The following is a 25,672-nucleotide window of genomic DNA, read 5'->3' as shown; positions in this document are numbered from 1 at the left end:
AGTAAAAAAAAAAATAGATCACAGTAAAGTACTGTGACCTGTATATTGATCACTGCTAGCAGTGATCAAGCAGCAGGGAAAGGGTTATTTTTTTTAAATAAAGGGTAAAGGGATTGGGAACTTTTTTTGAACCTTAACTATTCTTCTGGGACACAATGTAGCACCGATCCGTCTCTCTCCACTTCACAAACCCACACGAGGTGGAGGGAGACGGATCAGATATCCCAGCAGCATTGTAACCGCTGTGACTGGCTGTCACAGCGATCACATGGGCTGGGATATCCGGATTTGCTGCTGCTGGTCTGCCCCTGACTCGGAGGGACCCAGCAACAGCATTAACCCCGCGATCGCCGGCACTGCGCGATCGCGGCGTTAATTTTAACGCGTGATGGACAAGTTCCGTCACTCGTCATTAACGCTTTCCCCTGAGTGACGGACCTCGGCCGTCACTCGTCGTTAAGGGGTTAAGGACCAACCTTCTGGAATAAAAGGGAATCATGACATGTCACACGTCATGTGTCCTTAAGGGGTTAAAGGGACACTATAGTCACCAGAACAACTACAGCTTATTGAATTTGTTCTGGTGAGTAGAATCATTACCTTTTGCTTTTTGCTGTAAACACTGTCTTTTCAGAGAAAATGCAGTGTTTACATTGCATCCTAGTGATAACTTCATTGGCCACTCTTCAGGTGGCAGTTAGAGATCCTTCCTGGGTCATGGCTGCCTAAAATGCATCCAAACATTCAGTGTCTCCTCCCTCTGCATGCAGACACTGAACTTTCCTCATAAAGATTCATTGATTCAATTAATCTCTATGAGCAGATGCTGATTGTCCAGGGCTGTGTTTGAATCATGCTGGCTCTGCCCCTGATCTGCCTCTTTGTCACTCTCAGCCAATCCTATGGGGAAGCATTGTGATTGGATCAGGTCACCACTTCTGATGAGGTCAGCAGACTGCTTGTTTTTTTTAGACAAACAGCATGCAGATCTACAGCTTCTGGCTTGAATACAGTAAGATGTTGCTATATTTATGGAGGCATGGGGGGCCTAGGGGGGGCGAGATGGTGGTGTTAACACTGTAGGGTCAGGAATACATGTTTGTGTTCCTGGCCTTATAGTGATCCTTTAATGATAAGACTTTGCTAAACAGGTGCTCTAATTAATTGCTGCCTCGAGTTTGACTCTACTGAGATAAAGAATCAGGGAGTAACAAGTATGAAGTGTGATCATAAGGTAACTTTATAAAAGTGGCAATTTGTACTGAAATCTGCACTTGTAAAATGAATTACAGAGGATACACTCTTCACACATAAACCAGTTCAGCAAGTTGAAATGCTTTAGAGGTCTGGAGGGTACCTTTAAATCTTACCTTGTTTCTTAAACAAGTTGCTTCGAACAATCTCATTCATTGATTGCACTTTTTGTTGCTGCAGTTTCTCAGGAGGTATGCACGTATAGAATTCATAGAGAAGTTGGCTAATGATAATGTGAAAAAAGAAGAAACATTATGGAGAACAATCACCAAATTCAAACATCTATTAACACTCCAGTATTTATAACAGTTTGGTCTTGTAGAGAAATGCAAATATTAATAGAATATTAATATAATATATATATATATATAGCATTTCTCTACATGTATATGTTGCATTTCTCTAAAAGACAAAATCTATCTTTGTGTGTATATATATATATATATATGTATATATATATAGTATTATTCATAGTATTATTCATAGTTTGTTGTACAATGCAGTATACATCCAATTTCAGCAACAGCAGCAATGTTCAGCAATTATACATACGTTAAGTTGGCATCATAGCAATAGATAAGATTAGATATGAATGATTCAGACCTGTACACATGTTAAATATATGCTGTATTTCATACATGGGACCATATGTAATGTCAAGAGGTTGAGCTGCAAATACTAATATTTATATAATCTACAGTAAATACAGTCAGGGCCAGGGGTCAAGTCCTGGGCAAAAAAGTGTGGGAACACATATGCATATATAAACGCGTGCACACACACACTGACAGGTGCACACAGACATACACACACACTCACAGACACACACTCATACTCAGACACTCACACAGTGGTGTATTTTAATTTTGTGCTGCCCTAGGCATGACTAAACCTGGGCACCCCCTAATCTAAATTTACCAACCCTTCCCGTCAAGAGTGCACTTCTTCCTGATTAAGAATTGGTGCCTGCAGGGGGAACAGCGTTCCTGCACTTTTTTCACAGCAGGACTCAAGCCCTGGTCAGGGCTATATGACATACAATGCAATTAGCACGCCTGCTTGATGTTGGATACATGATCATGTGTAATAAGTTTACATGTTTATATATATATATATATATATGTGTGCTCAACCTCACATGCCTGCTGCTATGGTAGTTTTGTGTTAGGCTCCAGCGACAGGCAAGTTAGGCTTAGCAGTGTTTGGTCAGATAACAGTACAGTCTGAACAAATATGACTGCTCAGTCACATAAAGTACATTGCATGCATCATTTAAATAAAATAATCACGTTTAATTTGATTTAATAAACACTTACAAAATAAAAGTGAAAATGTGATGACAGTTGTCCCTTAAGCGCAGTGATTTTCATATATATATATATATATATATATATATATATATATATATATATATATATATATATATGTATGTGTGTGTGACTTCATTCTAAGTGTATTTTAATACTAATATATGTACTTATATTAATATTACTTAAAACACATGGATTTCAAGATCAGAGACAACATGGGTTTACTTCAGGGAGATCATGCCAAACTAATCTTATTTATTTTTTTGATTGGTTAACTAAAATAATAGATCAGGGTGGTGCAGTAGACATTGCTTAACTAGATTTCAGTAAGGCTTTTGACACTGTTGCACATAGAAGGCTTATCAATAAATTGCAATCTTTAAGTTTGGATTCCAATATTGTTGAATGGGTAAGGCAGTGGCTGAGTGACAGGCAACAGAGGGTTGTAGACAATGGAGTATATTCGAAGCTTGGGCTTGTCACCCAGTGGGGTACCTCATGGATCTGTACTTGGACCCATTCTCTTTAATATTATTATTAGTGATATTGCAGAAGGTCTTGATGGTAAGATATGTAACAGGGTTGATGTTCCAGGAGGGATAAGTCAAATGGCAAATGATTTAGGTCAACAAGAAAAATGGTCAGTTGTGGCAACTGACATTTAATGTGGATAAGTGCAAGATAATGCATCTTGGATGTAAAAACCCAAGGGCAGAGTACAACATTTTTGATAGATTCCTAACCTCAACATCTGAGGAAAGGGATTTAGGGGTGATTATTTCTGATGACTTAAAGATAGGCAGACAATGTAATAGCTAGCAGATTACATGCTAGCAGAATGCTAGCCTCACTTGGAGTATTGTACGTAGTACTGGAGACCGTATCTTCAGAAGGATATTGATACTTTAGAGAGAGTTCAGAGAAGGGCTACTAAACTGGTTCATGGATTGCAGGATAAAACTTACCAGGAAAGGTTAAAGGAACTTAACATGTATAGCTTGGAAGAAAGACGAGACAGGGGGGATATGATAGAAACATTTAAATACATAAAGGGAATCAACACAGTAAAGGAGGAGACTATATTTAAAATAAGAAAAATTACCACAACAAGGGGACATAGTCTTAAATTAGAGGGGCAAAGGTTTAAAAATAATATCAGGAAGTATTACTTTACTGAGAGGGTAGTGGCTGCATGGAATAGCCTTGCAGCTTAAGTGGTAGATGTAAACACAATGAAGGAGTTTAAGCATACGTGGTATAGGCATACGGTTATCCTAGCTATAAGATAAGGCCAGGGAATTAAACTATTTAGAAAACTGGGCAGAGTAGATGGGTCTTATCTGCTCACCCGTTCTTATCTGCCCTCACATTCTATGTTTCTATGTTTCTTTGTATTTAGCATTCAGACTCCTGTAGCAATGAGCCTCCTTGTGCCACTGCGCTGTGAGCTCTCTGATGTTGTTCGTGGCATAACAAATTTCATTTGCGGTTATACAAACTGTGTATGCAAGATTGTGGGGTATACCCTGGCAGTAGTATATACACAAGTGCTGGTGTTAATGGATTAATAGAACTTATCTTAAGACACTGTCATATTATGAAGTTCAGAGAGCTATGTATATGCCTTAATGCCTAAATTTACTACTTGATACTGGATACTTGAAGCCAATATTTGTATTGACAATTCAAACTAAGTATATTTCACCAAATAAAACTAAAATTACATCTTTACTGTGATTATACAGTAACCTGAGATACAGCGAGAAATAATATAAACAATTAAAATGAATGTATATATCCAATTGGGTACCTCCGCCGACAGATAATCCTAGTGCTCACCGAGGGATCCAAGTACTCCACCAGACACCATAAGCACTGCAGACCCCACAACCACCGCAGCTTGGTTGGGGTCTCACAGTCTCCTACCCACCCTGGACCTACGACAAGGCTCCAGGAACCTCTTCCTCCAGAGAGTCAAGCAGGAATAGCTCTTACAAGAGCTCAGAGAATCCAAGGGAGTATAGTGATTATAGCAATCCCTTGTAGTGATATAGCAGTTTCCCCCAATAAGAGACAAGACTCTAGATTGAGGGTGAAATAAGTCTGTTTAATGGAAGCCCCAGCTGAAAATCACAGTGAGAAGATGCTGGACATCCATTGGAACGCATCGAGAAATGCTTTCCTATGGACTGTTTGAATGCGCGCGCGGTTCTTGCTGCGCATGCGCATTCAGCAGTGACTTCGGGAGGAGAAGGAAAGTTCCCTAGCACCGAGGGAGCACAGTGCTGGTGAAAGGTAAGTGTTTAACCCCTTCAGCCCCCTTAAAGCCCAGTGGGAGGGGGACCCAGAGGGTGGGGGGAACCTAAAGACCCTATAGTGCCAGGAAAACAAGTTTTTAAAGTCCTTTAAGGGATAATATTCAAGAATTCCTTGAGAAGAACATGGTTTTTAGCAAAAATCAGCACAGGTCATGTCAAACTAACTTGATTGCGTTCTATGAAGAAGTAAGCAGAAGTATAGATCAGGGTGTTGCAGTGGATGTGATCTATTGGGATTTTGCCAAGGCATTTGATACAGTTCCACACAATAGATTAGTGTTCAAACTCAAGGAAATCGGTCTAGATGAAAATGCTTGTTCTTGGTTAATCCAGACGTGGACCCCTTGCTCACGGTGCCTAGAGAGATATCCGCTATGCCTCACTGATGATGCCTAACAAGGTTGAAACGATTGTCTGGGGTTGCTGTATCTCTCGTGCAGAGAGAACTTGCTGGCATTTCGGATCTGGACTGCCCGTATGGGTGGGACCAGTCTGATATGCTTCAGATATGTTCTCTCTGTAATGGCACAAGATGAGCTAAAACCAGCTTGAGTTCTGAGCGGGGACCCACCGAAGGGCAGGCTATTTCAGCTGCTGTCCGTTCTCAGAATACTCTTGCGACCCGTTTTTTCTAGGCATGTGCATGGGGAAAATTTTCGGCTCAGTTTGGCATTCCAAAATTCGGGACTTCTACAATTCGGGACTTCTACAATTCGGGACTTCTACAATTCGGGACTTCTACAATTCGGGACTTCTACAATTCGGGACTTCTACAATTCGGGACTTCTACAATTCGGGACTTCTACAATTCGGGACTTCTACAATTCGGGACTTCTACAATTCGGGACTTCTACAATTCGGGACTTCTACAATTCGGGACTTCTACAATTCGGGACTTCTACAATTCGGGACTTCTACAATTCGGGACTTCTACAATTCGGGACTTCTACAATTCGGGACTTCTACAATTCGGGACTTCTACAATTCGGGACTTCTACAATTCGGGACTTCTACAATTCGGGACTTCTACAATTCGGGACTTCTACAATTCGGGACTTCTACAATTCGGGACTTCTACAATTCGGGACTTCTACAATTCGGGACTTCTACAATTCGGGACTTCTACAATTCGGGACTTCTACAATTCGGGACTTCTACAATTCGGGACTTCTACAATTCGGGACTTCTACAATTCGGGACTTCTACAATTCGGGACTTCTACAATTCGGGACTTCTACAATTCGGGACTTCTACAATTCGGGACTTCTACAATTCGGGACTTCTACAATTCGGGACTTCTACAATTCGGGACTTCTACAATTCGGGACTTCTACAATTCGGGACTTCTACAATTCGGGACTTCTACAATTCGGGACTTCTACAATTCGGGACTTCTACAATTCGGGACTTCTACAATTCGGGACTTCTACAATTCGGGACTTCTACAATTCGGGACTTCTACAATTCGGGACTTCTACAATTCGGGACTTCTACAATTCGGGACTTCTACAATTCGGGACTTCTACAATTCGGGACTTCTACAATTCGGGACTTCTACAATTCGGGACTTCTACAATTCGGGACTTCTACAATTCGGGACTTCTACAATTCGGGACTTCTACAATTCGGGACTTCTACAATTCGGGACTTCTACAATTCGGGACTTCTACAATTCGGGACTTCTACAATTCGGGACTTCGACACTTCGGGACTTCGACACTTCGGGACTTCGACACTTCGGGACTTCGACACTTCGGGACTTCGACACTTCGGGACTTCGACACTTCGGGACTTCGACACTTCGGGACTTCGACACTTCGGGACTTCGACACTTCGGGACTTCGACACTTCGGGACTTCGACACTTCGGGACTTTGGAATTTCGGGACTTCGGCACTTCGGGACTTCTCTTGCAGCCACTTAGTAGATAACTCCCTAATTCCCACGGTATTAGGGAGTTATTTACCAAAAGGCTAAAAGACCTAAATTGGTATTTCAGCCAAATTTACTAATACTAAGTAAAAATGACTTAGTATTAGTACATTTTGCCCCTACTCGCTATACCGTGAGTTGGGGCATGTCTATTAAACAGTGAGCAGCCTGTCTGTTAAAAAAAAAGGTCCCCCCTCTTGAGCCCCCACCTATTGCCCACCCCGACCCCCACCCCTGAGCAGTGGGTGGGGGCCCTAAATCAGAATAAGGGGGGCGACCTAATGTCCTCCCCCCTGACCCCCATGCTGTGTAAAATGACACAGAACACTCTGATTGGTGGATTTCAAGCCAACCAATCAGAGTGCTGTGACAGGTAAATGTAGAGACTTACCTGTCAGTCTCATTTACCTGTCAGAGCACTCTGATTGGATGGCTTAAACCCACCAATCAGAGTGCTCTGAGCCTAATTGCAGGGCCGGTCAAGGCTTTATAAGCCTTCCCCCGCCCTACAGAGCTAAGTCTGCGTGGAGCCCTCCATGGGTGAAGAAGGATTTATTTATTTTTTTAAGTGCATCGGTTATTATGGATTTTTTATTTGGCCTTTTTTGTGGCTGAAAAAAGAAGATTTTAGAAGAAAGAAAATATTAAATGATAAGTTTTTTTTTTTTTTTTTTTTTTTTTACAGGTACTTAGTTAATGGTCCCCCCTCATTATTTTTAGGGTGAGGGGGTAGGTAGGGCTTAGTTTTTTTGGGGAGAGAGGGGGGCTAGGGGTTTGAGGACCCCTAGTCACCAGAGGGAGGGGGATGGGGTTACTTTTTTTATTTAGGGCACCCACCCACCGCTCAGGGGTGGGGGCTAGGGGGAGGACATTAGGTCCCCCCCTATTAGTATTTATGGTCCCCACCCACCGCTCAGGGGTGGGGGCCAGGGGAGGACAATAGGTTCCCCCCAATCATTTTACTTTAGGGCCCCCACCCGCCGCTCAGGGGTGGGGGCCAGGGGGGGGGGGCAATAGTTTTTTTTATTGTTTGTTTTGTTTGTTTTTTTTAACAGTGAGCTGCTCACTGTTAAATAGACATGCCCCTACTCGTGGTATAGCAAGTAGGGGCATAATTTACTAATAATAAGGAATGTTTACTTAGTATTAGTAAATCTGGCTCAAAGATCAATTTAGGTCTTTCAGCCTTTTAGTAGATAGCTCCCTAATACCATGGGAATTAGGGAGTTATCTACTTATTCATTCCTGTCTTTACATTGACTGGCTAAGTAACATTTTATATGATTTAGCTGAATCCTGGCTGTGGCGAAACCAACTTCGCCACTGTGAACTGGATAAGCCTGGTTGCTAGCCTCCCGCACTTGGACTATGGCCCTGCAAGGTTAACCCATTTATATTCCCTGCAGAAAGGTTTATTCGTGCCTTTCTGCCGGGGTGTTCGGTAGATTCCAGCTACCGAACAAACTGGCGAACGATGGACCACCTAGGAGCTGGAGTGTGCCGCCAATTGACCGCCCAGAAGCTGCGGTTAACCACAGCTTAATTGACGAATGCTGGGTGGCCTTTGTTCGTTTGTCGAACACGTGGTAACGACCATCTTGCGAGTCCCGAACGGGCAGCGGTGTTCAGCGCTAAAACTATGGAACTAAAAACGGACACTTATTTGCGCGAACACCGCTGAGCCGTCCGCCCCCTGGTTCCTATTCGTGCCCTTAGGGTTGAACACCAGTTCATTCGGTATTTTGGAATATGTGAATATATTACCCCAGATAGCTAAGCCATGGAGCCTCACTATGTGAAAGACTTTGGCTCCATGGCGATTGAACTGTATGTATATGATCTGAGCACCATTCGGTAATAATGTGCGCTCAGATCCAAGCTATCTGGGGAAATGTAGAATGTATATATTTTATGTCCTAAATGTATCAGTAGGTAATTTTATGTATTTTACTGTCTTTTTGTCTGCCATGTGTGTAATGGAGTTTGCCTCTGTCCTAGGAGATAATTGGATTTCTTCCCCAATTATCTGCAGGCCAGAGGTGAGTGATTGGGAGGCATTGTGGGAGGTAACTCCGGTGTGATTGGTGTATTATGTAATTGTTGTAAATCCCTCCCTTGCATGGGAGAATCCTTTATAAGACAGTTGTGTGAATAAATCAGTGTTGTTGCTGTTTAACCCTCAAGCTGAAGTCTCGTCTCATTCTTGGGGGGAATTTGACTGTATGCCGATTGCCAGGAGTGTAAGCTGTTCATATTGCTTTTCCTGTTCGGCTGCTTCCAGGGTTCGTGTATCTCTTGTTCGAGAGTTGGTGAATACGTGTAGTTTGGAGTTCGGGAGGTTGGTGATTGCAGTAGCTGCTGGTCTGTGGGAAAGGGGATTATCGCCTAAACGTTTTTTATCCTCTTGTGAGGGAAACGGTCCGCAACACTGGCTATGTTTGTATACTTTTTATTTAAAATTGATACAGTGTAACATTCTTCATTCTTCCACTGGGTAAGTATATTAGTTCTTAGGCAATACTGTGCTTCGGAACTTCGGCAACTTCGGAACTTTGGCACTTCAGCACTTCGGCACTTTGGAAATTCGGTAATTTCGGGACTTCGACAATTCGGCATTTCATCTATTCGGACATTCGGAAGTACCCGAATGTCCGAATTTCCCGAAATTCGTCCAAATTCACATTCGGACCGAATCGAATTGCACATGTCTAGGTAGAACATTGGCTTAAAAATAGAGTACAAAGAGTTGTCATTAATGGTACATTTTCAAGCTGGACAGAGGTGGCAAGTGGTGTCCCTTAGGATTCTCTTCTGGGACCCCTTCTATTTAACATGTTTATAAATGATCTTGAAAAAGCATTGAAAGTCATATTTCAGTGTTTGCAGATGACACAAAACTCTGTAAAGTAATACAATGTGTGCAAGATATTACTTTGCTGCAGAGGGATTTAGATAGACTGGGGGGCTGGGCACTCAGATGGGAGGTGAAATGTAATGTTGAAAAATGCAAAGTTATGCACTGTGGCGTAAAGAATGCACAAATAATGTATACCCTTAATGGAAGCAAATTAGGGCTAAAAACACATGAAAAGGACTTGGGAATTGTTATAGACAACAAACTTTGCAACAATGTGCAATCTCAATCAGCAGTGGCTAAGGCCAGTAAGGTATTGTCATGCATGAAAAATGGCATTACATAGTTACATAGCTGAAAAGAGACTTGTGTCCATCAAGTTCAGCCTTCCTCACATATGCTTTTGCTGTTGATCCAAAAGAAGGCAAAAAACCCAGTCTGAAGTGCTTCCAATTTTGCAACAAACTAGGAAAAAATTATATTTTACTATTTTACTAATTTTTACTATTTTACTAATTTTACTAATACTATTACCCCACTTATTAGAAATTTTATCCCTGTATGTTATGTTTTTGCAAGTATTTATCCAATTGCAGTGTAAACATCTGTATAGACTCTGACAAAACCACCTCTTCAGGCAATGAATTCCATATCCTTATTGCTCTTACTGTAAAAAAAACTTTTCTTTGCCTTATATGAAATCTCCTTTCTTCAAGCCTAAATGTGTATCCTATGTATAGCCCTGCTTATGAATAGATTTCCAGATAATGGTTTGTACTGGCCCCGAAAATATTTGTAAATGAGAATATAATTTTGCCTCTTTATAAATCACTGGTAAGACCACATCTTGAATATGCTGTGCAATTTTGGGCACCTGTTTTGAAGAAGGATATTATGGCACTAGAAAAAGTGCAGAGGCGGGCTACAAAATTAATAAAAGTGTAACGGAACCGCTGGCACCCCGACCCTGTACCCTCCGCTGACGGATGCTCCTAGTGCTTTCCGAGGTCTCCAAGCACTCTGCCTGACACCATAACCACTGCAGACCCCACGAACCGCCGCAGCTTGGTTGGGGTCTCGCCGACTCCACCCACTCTGGACCCAAGACCAGGGTCCAGCTTCCAGTAGGTGGACCTCTCCGAATTCCAGAGAACAGGAACAGGAACAAGCTCTTAGCAGAGCTCAGCGATTATACCCTGGGGAGTATAGTGATTATAGCAATCCCCAGAGTGTAGTTCTCCAATCCCCCAAACATGAGCCGAAACTTCATGAAGGTACAAGATGATCTGAGGTGCTAGCACACCCAGTCTGGCTTTTATTACAGTTGTTGCAAATACAGGACCGCCCACAGGGAGGGATAAAACAACCAATCATATCAGTTACATCCCACATATCCCCTCCCCTTATCCTGAGAGGAAACTCAATTATACATACAGTTAAAACATACTTTTTACCCAACTTTCATAACTCTAAAACCATACATCCAATCTCTATAAAAAATACATATTCACAATCAATCCATTCAGGGGAACAACATATTAAAAAATGGTGCAAAGTTAAGGGAAAGTCCTTTGTTACCAAATGAAGCATGGCTTTTCTTCCCAAAACAGTTCCACAGAGTCTCTATCCTGGAGATAATTGGGAAGTAATCCAATTATCTCCAAGGACAGAGGTAAAACTCCATTAGCCACATGGCAGACAAAGGACAATAAAATACGTAAAAATACATACTGTTACATTTATCACATAGAACCTACACATTTACAATTTACCTAACACATAACAGCATACATAATCTTGAAGACAGCCTGAATGCAATCTGCTACACCGTCTTAAAGGGACATTGTTCCTAAAAGTCATAATATGTCCACGGATGGTTTTTAAAGGGCCAGCAGCAGCACCATACAAATCCAATATGCCCAAATGTTGCACCTGAAGGGCCATATCTCCCAGGGACCATAGTCAACAGGTAGGAGGCTGGCAATCAGGCTCCTCCAACAGCCAGGGGTAAAGGGCAGCTTGTCACCAATAAACCCAGTGACAAAAGCCATTTCGTCACAAAAAGGAATGGAAAATATTAGCTATGAAGAAAGGTTAACAAAGTTAAACCTCTTTAGTTTAGAAAAAACATCACCTGAGAGGGGATATGATAACATTATACAAATATATTCGGAGCCAATACAAACCATTGTTTGGAAATCGGTTCACAAACCGGACTTTACATAGGACGCAAGGTCATGCGTTTAGACTTGAAGAAAGAAGATTTTGTCTAAGGCAAAGGAAAAGGGTTTTTTTTACTGTAAGAACAAAAAGGATGTGGAATTCTCTGCCTGAAGAAGTGGTTTTATCAGAGTCCATACAGATGTTCAAACAGCAACTAGATGCATACTTGCAAAAACAGAATATTCCTCTTTTCCCCTTTTGTCATTGCTAGTTATATCTGACACCTTGTTTTATCTGTTACAATTTATCCATTTATTTATTATTATGCAATAAATGTATCTTTAAAACTTTTTGGTATTTCGCATGGTAGTTTGTGCTTGTCCCCTTATTTGTTTTTTGACACATTGAATTTTACCAGATTTCTTTGCTGGTACTATTTTGCCTTTACAGCAATATGGTAGCACTGGAGAGGAAATTTCCCTTGTGGCGACATATCATTTTGTAAAACAGACAACTAAGGGTATTTCAAATGTGGTATTTTGAGTTGTTTTGTGTAGACACTTTATAATGACCTTAGAGGGGCTTAACATAAAAATAGACAAGCCACAGTAAGATAAGTCAGTATGAGAAGCCAATAAGACAAAGAGTAATCAGGACAAACCAAGGTCAGGAATTTCAAATAACAGTAAATTAAATCACATACAGAGTCTTCTGACGTAATAGTTTAACTCTGTGTGGTATTTTTTATACAGTCTGCAACATATAGGCTAGTTGGAGATAGGCCTTCACTTTTTCTGGGGTGACTTTCTGCAGACTATATGAGGAGATTACACGAAAGGTCCTTGCCACAAAGTCGCTGGACTTCTTCTGATTCAAAAGTGTGAGGATTAGGCTGGTTAAACAAAATATCTTCTAAAATCTCTAGTGTGAATCCCAAGAAAGTGCATGGCTTCTCTATGTCTGCTTTTTTTTTTGTACGGCACATATGAATTATAGACTGCCACCTGTGTATATGGCAATATATTTGTACCAGGTTTATGTCTGATACCGTTGTCTTCACTTCAGCTAAATCTAATCCCTCCATATATTGCTGTCCTCAACAATGCCCTTTGGTTTTTGGATTTTGCCATCTCTTCTCCTGATAAACATGTGCACTGTTGCACCTTTTTGTTATTGAACTGAAGAGCCAAAACTCCACCATGGTGTAAAGTTGGTGATGTGCCTTGATGTTTTTTTGCCATATGTCAACTTCTGGAGAAAACCTTTGCATTTTTGGTACACTGTACCACATGCTAGGGACTTAAAGTAAAACACACATTTTAAAGTAATCTATACGGTTATAAAAATTATTGACCCATAAGTGGTAGTCTTTGTTTGTGAAGAGCAGGGCAGCCTAATGGATTAGCGTGGCAATCTTTCCCTTTATGAATGCACGAAGCCCAGTTAGAACCTATAGTGCATTCACACAAATTATAAACTGTAATGCCATAGTGTGCCCACTTAAATATAACAGAAGACAATCTTGCCTTCAATTTCATGCAGATGTTCTGGTCAAGGTTGTAGTTTTTGTGAAACCTTTCATACAGAGTTTTAATACTTGCTTATATTGATTACTGAGAAACAGAGGTTAGTGAGGATGGGATGCTTGTGCCAGTAATTACAAATGCATTTTTTTTTGTTTTTTCACAATACCCTTAACTAACATTTAATGCTCAAAACCTTTTCATTTATGTTTGGTAAGTTGTGTGCTAAGTGTTTTACTGATGGCGGTGTGAACCTGGATGAGCTGACAGATATTGGATGGCATACAAATTAGTTTGAGTAGCTATATATGCAAGCAGGTGATCAGTCATAAAAAATTGTTTTAAAGGACCGCTATAGTGCCAGGAAAACATACTCGTTTTCCTGGCACTAGAGTGCCCTGAGGGTGCCCCCACCCTCAGGGTCCCATTCCCGTGGCACTGAAGGGGGAGGAAGGGGTTAATCCCTTACCTTTTTTCCAGTGCCAGGCTCCCTCGGCACTGGGACTCTCCTCCCTCTTCTTCCGTCATCGGCTGAATGCACATGCGCGGCAAGAGCCGCGCACGCATTCAGCCAGTCTCATAGGAAAGCATTATCAATGGCGTCTTCTCACTGTGAAAATCCCAGCGAGAAGCACAGAAGCGCCTCTAGCGGCTGTCAATGAGACAGCCACTAGAGGCTGGAATAACCCATAGGTAAACATAGCAGTTTCTTTGAAACTGCTATGTTTACTGCAAAAAGGGTTAAACCTAGCTGGACCTGGCACCCAGACCACTTCATTAAGCTAAAGTGGTCTGGGTGCCTATAGTGGTCCTTTAATAATTTATTGGCACACTCAAAAAGGAGTCACCAAATAGGGGGTATTTCAGGGGAGGTTAAGTTTTGGGGTGCCCACTGTTCTTCAGCTTCTGAGCTCCTCCTTGTATGTGGCTGTAGACTGGGAGCTCACTTAGGGGATCTAAATCAGATCCTGTAAAGTGTCAATATTTCCTATATGAAATTTGTCACTCTATGATTCACATGTGAGGATGGCATAAGCCTCTTGCAGAGTAAGGATGGATGATGCCTAGTTGGCCAGTAGTTCAAGATAATGACCAAAATTTTTCCTTCAAGCCATGTCAGAACTACTTTATAATAAAATAACTAGCAAACATGTTTAAGTCATTATGCAACACATACGGTGTTTGATGAAAATCAAATAGCTATTTTGTACAATTCTAGACAAGGTTTTATGATGAAATAATAGGTTAAATTTTACTCTAGTGTTTTCTATTGTGTGAAGTAAGTAAATCTAGCAAGCAGTAATACGTGTTTTCATATATTTTTACTTTTTACTAGTGAGGTATTAAACTTATTGATATTTTTCAAGGGCCTCGGCATATGAAAAAGTACCTGCACTGCAGAGTTCTATACAACAATATAAAGTTAACAAAAGTGTTTAATATCAATCTAAAGTATACTGTATTTTTATTTGTATTTATATATGTATATATATATGTCTAGTCGTTTGCCGAAATTACATTTTTCTTTTTCATTATTCAAGTTAGACTATGAATTATTACCTGAATAGTGTCAGCAAGATCCATGTTTAAGTTAAAATGCAGACTCAAAGCAGTTTTTACATATGCAAGGGTTCTTATAAAATAATAAACACTATCCTACAAAAGATGTAAAGGTGCACTATAATTAATAACACCTTAGTGACTGTCTACATAACATCCCAAAATATTACGCAATATATTTAATTGTGGACATTTTTCATATCCATTGCAATGATAGAAATATATCGATAAGCAAGATGGATTCAGACTAGAAGAATACTCTTTGCTTAGGGTAATCTTCAACATATTGGCTACAGGACTCCAGAATTCCCATAAGAACAATAAATCCCAACTAGCCCCCAAAATAAATTTAAAGAGCGTCTACAACAGTAACCTATATGAGTCAGAGTGCACAAACTGCAAAGCATGCCAACTTTTTTTCTTTAAAGTCCCAACACGGTAATTAAACCTGAATACTGAGGTTTAAGTTTAGAACAAACAACTCATACAGCTGTCCAAACTGATTAACATCTTTTGTTTTAAAAGAAGAACACAACAACAGAGAGTTCAATGATACAAATTATAAATAATGATTTAAAAAATATAGATAAAACTAAGCTTCTATTTATTAGTATCTCCAACAAATGCAATACATACTTACAATACATACACACATCCTGCTGAACACATTTATACACACCGACACACACACAGACTGATAAATACACACAGACTGATAAATACACACAGACTGATACATACAAACACAGACAGACTGCTGAATATATGCACACAGTCCGCTGAATATATGCACACAGTCCGCTGAATACACACACACAAACCTACACACAGTCTGCTGAATACACACACAGACTGCTGAATACACACAAACTGCTGAATACATACAGACTATTGAATACACACACTGCTTAATGCACATACAGACAGACTGCTGAATAGACACACACAGAATGCCGAGTACACACAGACTGCTGAATACATACACACAGTCTGTTGAATACATACACACAAACACGCACACACAGACTGCTGAATACACACATACACACACAGACTGCTGAATACATACAAACTGCTGAATTCATACAGACTGCAGAATACACACACACACATACTGCTGTTTGTGAGGGTTGCTGTGTGTGTTTGTGAGGGTTGCTGTGTGTGTTTGTGAGGGGTGCTGTGTATGAGTAGAGTTGTGTGTGTGGGGGGGGGGGGGGTGCTGTGTGTGAGGAGGGAGGGGTGCTTGCTGTGTGCATGAAGTTTACCTATCTTTTTTTTATAGTTGCATAGACTTACAATTCTTACATTGATTTTGTTGATTTTTACTGATCTGTCAGCCTTAATGGTTAATTTTAACTTAACTATTCCACAATTTTTTTTTTTAAATCACTTATGTAGCACAGACCATCCTTTTTCACCCTAGCACATTTATTGTAATACAACGACATGAAAGTCAACTGCACTTGGTTCACTTTTTATTACAATTTGGAATAGTATATTATAAAATATAAATTACAAAGTAAAGCCAGTATCAGACACAAATCATTTAAAGATTTCACAGGTACTTCTGAATTTTCAAAAACAATATTTAAAATTCTGTATAAACTACAAATAAAAAGTTAGAAAAAGTGTTAAATATTTTAACAGTACATACCAAAAGTATAGAAAATACATACTACTATATTAGAAAGTTATATTTTAAGTATTTCCCATAACAATTACTTCGATTTATTTATTAGTTACCTAAGAAGCCTGGCATCAAACACGGTCTCCACATCATGAAGAACTGAAGGTAGATATTTCAAAGCAGCAACCTGAAAATATAATAAATCAAGAAAATGGTATTAGCAATTTTATAGGCTCCCAAAGGTCTGTCTTCTAACACACTAACATAAAATGATGCCAGGAAATCTTGATAACAATGCACTATCCTTAGCAAATGTAACAGCTAGTTACTTGTGCACCATAAATGTTTGATAGCATCCTATTGATAAATATTTGAAAAAGCAACTGCTTTTTTTGTTTGTTTGTTTTTGTATTCTTTAATGATGCTGTGGGTTTAAAGGACTCAGCTTTGTTTAATCATTCTACACAACTAATATGCATTTTGGGAAACTAATCTAAAAATAAAATATGTAAAATATGTACATGAAAGGGCAACTGTCACTTCCCAGGATTTTTAATATCATATTTAACAAATACGTTTTTGTGAAGTGCAAAAATTAAAATAAATCCAAACCTCTTCTGCAACTAGGTGCTACCATCTTAGCTCCTGTAACTCATTGTCACTCTGTCCTTTGTAATACAGAAAAAGGCTAGATAGAAAAACAAATATTCTATTCTCTTCTTCATTTGCAATGTTTGCCCTGGATTTGTGTTAGCTGAATTTTTGTGTTAGCTGAATTTTATTTGCACAAATTTTGATACACATTTAAAAGTACACAGAGCATGACATTAGTAACCAAAACAACTACAGCTTAATGGTATGGTATGTTCCTCCAGATATTTTAATGTAAACACTACATTACTGCCTAGTAACACCTCCAGTGGCTGTGGCAGATGGTCACTAGCAGGGTCGCCATCAGGGGGTGACAACCATAACGGTTGTCACGGGCCCAGCGGCCCTCGGGGGCCCGGCTGCCCGGGCCCCACGTGTAGCGGCGGAATTGCCGCCGGTGTCCTTGCACCGGCGCCCGCACGCTGATGGGGCCACACGATGGGCCCTGTATCTTCAGGGGCCCAGTCAGCGCTGTGGCCAAGTAATAGCGTGGCCGGGCCCCTTTAACCCCTTAAGGACCAAACTTCTGGAATAAAAGGGAATCATGACGTGTCAGACACGTCATGTGTCCTTAAGGGGTTAAAAAAAAAGCAGCAGCAAGTGCTGCTGGGAGGAAGTGGTCACTTCCTCCCAGCTCACACTGCGTGGGAGGAGCGCGCGCCTGGCAGTGAGGGAGAGCCATGCCGACTACTCCCATCAGCCCCAGCCACCCTCCTGCAAAGAAAAGGTAAGAGACAAGAGGGTGGCTGGAAAATGAGCTGTGTGTGTGTGTGTATGTATGTCTGTCATTATGTATGTATGTATGTATGTATGTATGTATGTATGTATGCCTGTCTGTTTATTTATGCATGTATGCATGTCTGTATGTATGTATGTCATTATAAATATATGTCTGTATGTCTGTCAGTATGTATGTTATTATGTATGTCATTATGAATGTATGTCTGTATGTATGCATGTACCAATGTATGTCATTATGTATGTATGTCTGTATGTATATATGCCTGTATGTCTCAGTATGTATATATGTCTGTCTGTCTGTATGTATATATGTCTGTATGTATGTATGCCAGTATCAATGTATGTTTGTATGTCTGTCTGTATGTATGCATGTCTGTATGTATGTATGTCATTATAAATATATGTCTGTATGTCTATCAGTATGTATTTTATTATGTATGTAATTATGAATGAATGTATGTTTGTACGTATGCATGTACCAATGTATGTCATTATGTATGTCTGTCAGTATGTCTGTATGTATATATGTCTGTATGTATATATGTCTGTATGTATGTGTGCCAGTATCAATGTATGTTTGTATGTATGTCTGTATGTATGCATGTCATTATAAATATATGTCTGTATGTCTGTCAGTATGTATTTTATTATGTATGTCATTATGTATGTCTGTCAGTATGTCTGTATGGTACAATTATACTGAGCAAATGCTTCAAAAAAAATATTAATTTTATTCAATATATCGAAATGATAAATCTCTCAAAAAAATTTGTAATTCCTACAATAAATAATATACATCCCATTCCACCATAACCACCGTAGTTGTTATAAATACACTAAACATAAAATAAATATACCCCAATACAATCCGACAATGTCAGTAATATAAGTGCTAATTGGCACTGAGTAGTAGAGAACAAACATAAGTCCATCCACAGGGAAAAGTTGCAAAACATATTTTGAAAAAAAATAAAAAAAAATTGAAAATATAAAAAAATGAAAAAAGAAAAAAGAGAAAAATAAAAAATAAAATATTTACAGTCCCAGTGTGTACACACCAATTATTGTTGGTATATGTCCCATTTAAATAATATATGGTTGGATCTCACCAATATTATAGTTGATGTCTGTATTGTAGAGGATAGGATAATCAGATATATTGAATAAAATTAATATTTTTTTTGAAGCATTTGATCAGTATAATTGTACCATATATTAGAGTGTGGTATCATATGTTTTTGTATATATAAACATGAGGTACCAGGAGTGGGCTACCCAGATATCTAGCACCTATTTGATGGAAGAGTGCCTGCACATTTTCTTTATTAGTATGTCTGTATGTATGTATATATGTCTGTATGTCTGTCAGTTTGTATGTATATATGTCTGTCTGTCTGTATGTATGTGTGTATATATATATATATATCTGTATGTATGTATGCCAGTATCAATGTATGTATGTATGTCATTATGTATGTATATATGTATGAATGTATGTCTGTGTGTATGGATGCATGTATGTCAGTATGTATGTATGTCTGTCAGTGTGTCTGTATATATGCATGTATGTCAGTCTGAATGTATGTTTGTATGTATGTCTGTATGCCATTATGAATGTATGTTTGTATGCCATTATGAATGTATGTGTGTATGGATGTCTGTATCTATGTGTGTGTGTATGCATGTCGGTGTCTGTATGTATGTCACTGTGTATGTATGTATGTGTCTTTATGTCCTCATGCATGTGTGTCTGTATGTATGTTAGTATGTGTCTGTCTGTCACTATGTATGCCTGTGTGTCTGTATATGAGTGTATGTCTCAGTATGTGTGTGGCAGTATGTATGCCTGTATGCGTGTATGTCTGTTTCAATATGTGTGTCTGTTAGTATGCATCTGTGTCCTTTTGTATCAGTGTGTGTGTTTGTGTCTGTATGTGTATTCCTGTGGGCGGTATTTGGAGGCGGACCCTATGGGCGGTATTTGGAGGCGGGCCCCAGGGGGCCCAGACCCTGAGCTAAGTTAGGGGCCCCTTAAATTTCTGGTGGCGGCTCTGGTCACTAGAGGTGCTTCCTGGGTCACTGCTGCACAATGTGAGTCAAAATGTGTCAATGTATCTCTATGATGCTGATTGCAAGTTTGATGATTTCAGCCAAGAGGGCAGAACCATTTGCATCCAGACCTGTGTGGTGATGGAAAAAGATGAGTTAATCCCATTTTTAACCTGAGGTAAGCAGAAGTCCGGTTGACTAAACAGCTATTTAGATCTATAGTGTCTATTGGTTGATCCTGTCCTGATCTGGTTAGGTGCAGAGCTACCCATAAGTGATACTGCTATGATTAGCCAGGAAATAAAAATTGGACATATGTACATAATTTTGATTTTCAAGTTTGTCTGCAAAGCGATCTATACTCAAAATTGCTGTGTAGTGACATGTTTACTTGCTAGCTATGCATCCCTTGCTTCAAATAAATGCTATTCTAATATTTTTTTCCAATCAGAAAGTGCTCGGTAGTGATGGGGTTAAAAGGACAATTTGGAAGGAATTGTCAAAGAGTATATAAAAAAATCAGTGACGTGTCACATTAATTCTAAGCCTCTAGTCTTACAAAGCCAAATATTCCATAGTATGCATACAGCATCTGTAAAGAAGAAAGTGTTTTAAATTGGTAATGCTATTACAATTATCAGAATATTAGTAAACTTTTTTTGCATATTTATTTGCTTTATGCTTAATGATTTTCAAAAATCTGATACACAGAAACATTTTGCAAAATATAATTTGAGATTTTCTATAGTTAGCTGCAGCAAAGTTTCACTTTAAAGAGTGCTAAAATACCCCTATTAATTTATATATTGATTTTGGAGACTGTTGGAGATGCCTATTATCGTCGTGCCTAGTGGTATCATGGATGTAAATTTAGACATTACTAAGCACATTTTTCCCGGTTGCTTATAAATATACATCATTGCATCATTTCTAAAAACTGCCCATTTGCAGAATACAACCTTTCAGGAATAAATATGCCAGATAATTTTACAGTCTTCTATTTATAGATTTTAGTGGATGGCTACTGAGAAAGAATCTCTCTGAGAAGCTATGCATGTTCAGCTTTTCTCTTTTCTTTTGCTGTGTTACCTATCTCACTGGTTTTTATTATTATTTTCAGTTACCTGTCTGAGGATGGAAAGCAGTTTTTATATACAAAGAATACATTTCAAGTGGTTTTAACGTAAACATAACTGGAGTGCAGTTTATATCTGCCATATTGTCAATGCCGTTGTCTGTTGTGGAGAGGGCACCAATTCACTGTATTTGTCATGTTCCTTTTTGGAGTTTAGGTTGATTGGTGTTGGATGATAAGTACCAGAAGCCGTGGTCAGTGCCCTCTGTAGTACAGTCACCTTCCTGCTACCAGAAACAAAGAACGTTATCTTAATCCTAGGTTTAAAGGGATACTGTAGTGCCAGGAATACAAAGCTGGATTCCTGGCACTTCCCCTGCCTCCCCCCCTCTCTCGTGTGTGCTCCATCTCCCCCCACGGTAAATAACCCTCTATTTACTTACCTTTTCCCAGCGCCTGTGTCCCTCGATGCTGGGGTGTCGCTCTGCCCCCTCTCCGTCCCGCGACAAATTAATGCTTTCCTATGTGGAAAATTCTGACGATTCCGGACCAAATGTCCGTTTCAATTCAGGAACCCTCGGGGGGCTGTCTGGTAGACGGCATCTAGAGGCTGACTTAGTGCTCAATGTAAACATTGCTGTTTCTATGAAACTGCAATGTTTTACATTGCAGCACTAAGTGCAAAAGGGACAGTGCACCCAGACCACTTCAATTAGCTGAAGTGGTCTGGGTGCCTACAGTGTCCCTTGAAATTTTAACACACCATGTTACCCTGTACTAAATTTCACCCCACTGTATTCCTAAACCCAATGATTGTAAACACCCTGTAAACCATAACTGTAACTCACCAAAGCTTTTAAACCTCTTTACATTTAACACACTGTGTAACTAAACTCTAAAATTAACCCTTCTCTAACCTTAAACTCACCTTTACCCTAACCACTTCTAACATTTTTTAACCTTACATGCATTTGCACATATGCACAAACTATGCTCACAGTTTCAAACACAATACAAGCAGAAATATACACATATACACACATGCAGTTCTCAAATTTTATTCTACATTTTCAGATTTTCTTTGATGCCTACAATGCCAGAAGATAAATTAAACTAATGGGTATTTTTCAGAGGCAGGGGAGTAGGCAGAGGGTTCCTTGTATTGACATGCTCATAGGCACCTGACAAATCCAGTACTGAGTATTGTGGAGAATATATAGATTTTAGTGAAAAAAAAATGATTAATGTGCCAATCCACAGGCTTACAAAATAGGATAACGATATGAGATATAGGGAAAAGAAAAGAAGTGAAGGAATAGGGAATCCACTGCAGGAATAGGAGGTAACTAGTTATGTATCCACCAAGTCCTGAAGAAGATACACAGAAGCATGACCTACTTCATCTATTTGACAATATGTTATCTATTTTCTTTTGGCCTTTATAAGCCCTTCAAAGACAAGGCATTCATCTCACCTTATGTTGAATTACTTAATGCCCACGCTGGAAAAAAAATATACGTTTACCAGTTTAGATATTATGAATGTTCCTAAGCACACCTGATTTAAAAGCTGATAACTTATCAATCACAATTAATCATAATTTAGCATTATGAGTATAATATATGAGTCATAAATACTTAAAGGGATATTTCCAAGATATTTATTTTATAATGGAAAACCTTGGGTTCCACGTCAATTCAAATGTGTAGAGTTGCATTTTCAGATGAAAAATGGTGCATAACATCAGAAGGGAACAATATATCAGTGTGTTTTATAACATAACACACAATAGACAAGAAGATATCTATGCACTTAATCATGACATAAGTTATTTTAAACACTGCTGAAGTACTTAACTAATTAATATAATGCATTTTGCTTATCTACATCAAGCATTTGATAATTTGTTTTATTTAAATTCAAGAAATGTAAAATGTTGCATAACCTCTCATACCACCTTCTCTTCTTTTCTAAGGGAATTTAATCTGCACCTGTTTTTTGCAGTGGTTGCTGGCTTATTAGAATGTAAGCAATCACTTTTCATAAAATAAAAAAGACAGATTTTTGCATAGGTAGAAAGTTTTTCATAAGCAAAAAAGTGGTCTTTGTTTATGTTTAACATATTATTACTGCACACAGCCCACAAAAAAAATGTCATTACAACACTGATATTTATTTTTTATAATGAGATATTATACATGTGTGAACAATGTTACCAAGAGAAATCCATATTATCCAGCAGAGGTGCAATTGTAGTATAATTACCAAATAATGGATATAACAGACAGGGTTATTAACCAAAGTGCAAATAGTTTGGAAATCTAAAGTGAAGTCAGCTATGCATCCAGTTCTGCAACTTTGGCCTGATTTCACCTTGAATTCCTAACAATTTACACTTTATTGAATAACCCTGAAAGATAGGAAACTTCCTATTTAATCCAAACGTTCAATGCTTGACAACAGAAGATTATCAAATACACGTTGGTAACAGAATTTGAGTGAGAGCTGTTAGGGGAACTATACACCACAATGCCGTTAATGCATAGTATTAACAAAAATGTGCAGTGTGGCGATGTCTATTTTGAGGTCACCACTGTGACATATATGTTACAGCCTCTCTATAAGACACAAGAGTTATACTGCCAACATCTTAATTGAGTTTGTCTTGTGATAAAGATAGAGTTAAGTAGATATAAACAGTGAGATTCTCCAGGCCGTATTACTAAATCAGTAGCACAATAATATATTGTATATGTCTAACTCACCCAAAACAACAGATGTCACTGGGAACTACATCCTCAAAACTGCAATATGTCAATACAATATAAAGTATGGAAGGAAAAAGGAGGAAGATGTTGAAAATGTGAGTGAATAACACAGATGGAAGTCACACAAAATTATTAAAAGATGGAGAGAGAGAAAGAAAGAGAGAGAAATCTGAGATTTGGGGTTGTGTTGGTCCCCAGTACTGGTTATATTTTTTTTGTATGCAATTTTGTATTCTACCTTCTGAATACCCTATAATAAAACTATACAATGCTGCAGAATACATTGCAACTTAATAATAAATAAACATAAAAAAAAATTATCTTCCAATAATGTCTACATGGAAAAGAATAAGAGGTGCCATACAATTTTAATTTTCCTTCTCATTCTCTTTACTATAAAAAATGACCATGTTTTGAGAATTGCACCTATTACTGAATTGCATCTATGACTGGATATCAGGGTCCGCCAAATGTAGGCAGGCATTGTCAAGTGACCCATGAAATGTTATGCCTAACAAACCAAAGCTATATTAGAATACTACATCGCTGAATTAAACAAACTGCTAATAAGTTCTCTCCTAGACAGCAATGAACTACAACACCTGGTAAGGTAATGATTTAGCTATCTGCCCAGCTTTATTTCGAGAAAAAAAAGAATCACAGACTGTTTAATAACATCGCCAATGTGTTGGAAAAAAATAAAATTAAAACTAGTTTTCTCATATGCAATGAATGAGTATGCAATTGTTTCAAGGGAGCAATATTCATGTGGCCACCCAACAGGATATATTATCATATGTGCATGTGCCTACTCCAATTTCTACAGATTAAATATTTGGACTTGCTATTACCAGAGGAATAGAATATCAAATTCAGAAAAGGCTTACATAATAAATAAGATGGCAAATCTTAAGACCCCACAGCTTAAACGCTGACTAAATTATAGTCACAAAACTTTAGTAAGCTTTTGTGTTAATTATATATTCACATGAAATAATATTTGTAAATAATTACAATGGTAATGATGCATGCATTGCAAATACTGTTGCATTGTCACACAAAAGTGGCTTGATTAGCATATAAATTTAAGGAGAGCCTCTATTAGCAGATTAACCAGTTAGAAATACAGCTATCCTGGGAGTGGAGCTAGTTGTAGACCAAAACAGACTTGCAGACATTAAGCTCCTGGGAGACACTGCTAAACTCCTTATATAATCTACAGATATAAAGAGTTTACTTGCCCTCAATCCTTTTATAAGCAAGATGGGATACAAACGATGCATCATCGCAGTGAAACAATGCCATCATCTAAGAATATTGGAGATTTATGCTGAGTGACTCCACAGCTGAGGCCTACCAAGATGGTGCCTGTAGCGGACCAGGGGTAACCCGACCGGTTACCTCCGCTTATTCCTTCCCTCAGCCACTCTGGAACCATTAAAATAGGCAGACATCCATTTCCACAGTAACCAGACGAAACGTCCTGGGAGTCAACTGAACTTTATTTGGCCACACGCGGCTTTTGTGCCCAGTCCCCTGACCCCTAAAAGGACTTTTAATCCCAGGATCTTCTGTGCCTGAGAGATAATTGCGTGAGAAAAACCTTCTAATTTAATTATCTCTCAGGTACAGAAAATCCCCAAAAATATACTGTATCCCAAAAGTTCCCCCATCGTTCATAGGAACCCCACAAAAAGTATATTCCCTGATAGCCCCGATCTAGAGTGTATAACATATCCAAGAATCCCTCAGATCGGTTTAGTGAAACAGGAATGCCATTGAGCTAAAGTTTTGACCGGCATTAGGCACTAGCCCAAAACAATTCTAGGAAAATAGGTGCCTTGGCCG

At 39.0% G+C, this 25,672-nt stretch overlaps 1 protein-coding gene across 1 annotated transcript in view; it reads right to left on the bottom strand.

Annotated features, from left to right (window-relative positions):
• Positions 1–25,672, bottom strand: part of DOCK2 (dedicator of cytokinesis 2) — an 816,002-nt gene that overhangs the window by 419,284 nt on the left and 371,046 nt on the right. Inside the window, exons 24-25 of the mRNA XM_063447503.1 lie at positions 16,657–16,727; positions 1,371–1,477 (exon numbers count right to left, since the gene is read on the bottom strand). Of these exons, the coding sequence (XP_063303573.1) occupies positions 1,371–1,477; positions 16,657–16,727 (178 nt within the window). The remainder of the gene's footprint in view (positions 1–1,370; positions 1,478–16,656; positions 16,728–25,672) is intronic.

The sequence above is a fragment of the Pelobates fuscus genome, chromosome 3 (genome assembly GCF_036172605.1).
Source record: "Pelobates fuscus isolate aPelFus1 chromosome 3, aPelFus1.pri, whole genome shotgun sequence".
Classification (NCBI taxonomy): Eukaryota; Metazoa; Chordata; class Amphibia; order Anura; family Pelobatidae; genus Pelobates; species Pelobates fuscus.
This window is presented reverse-complemented; position numbering and strand designations above follow the sequence as displayed.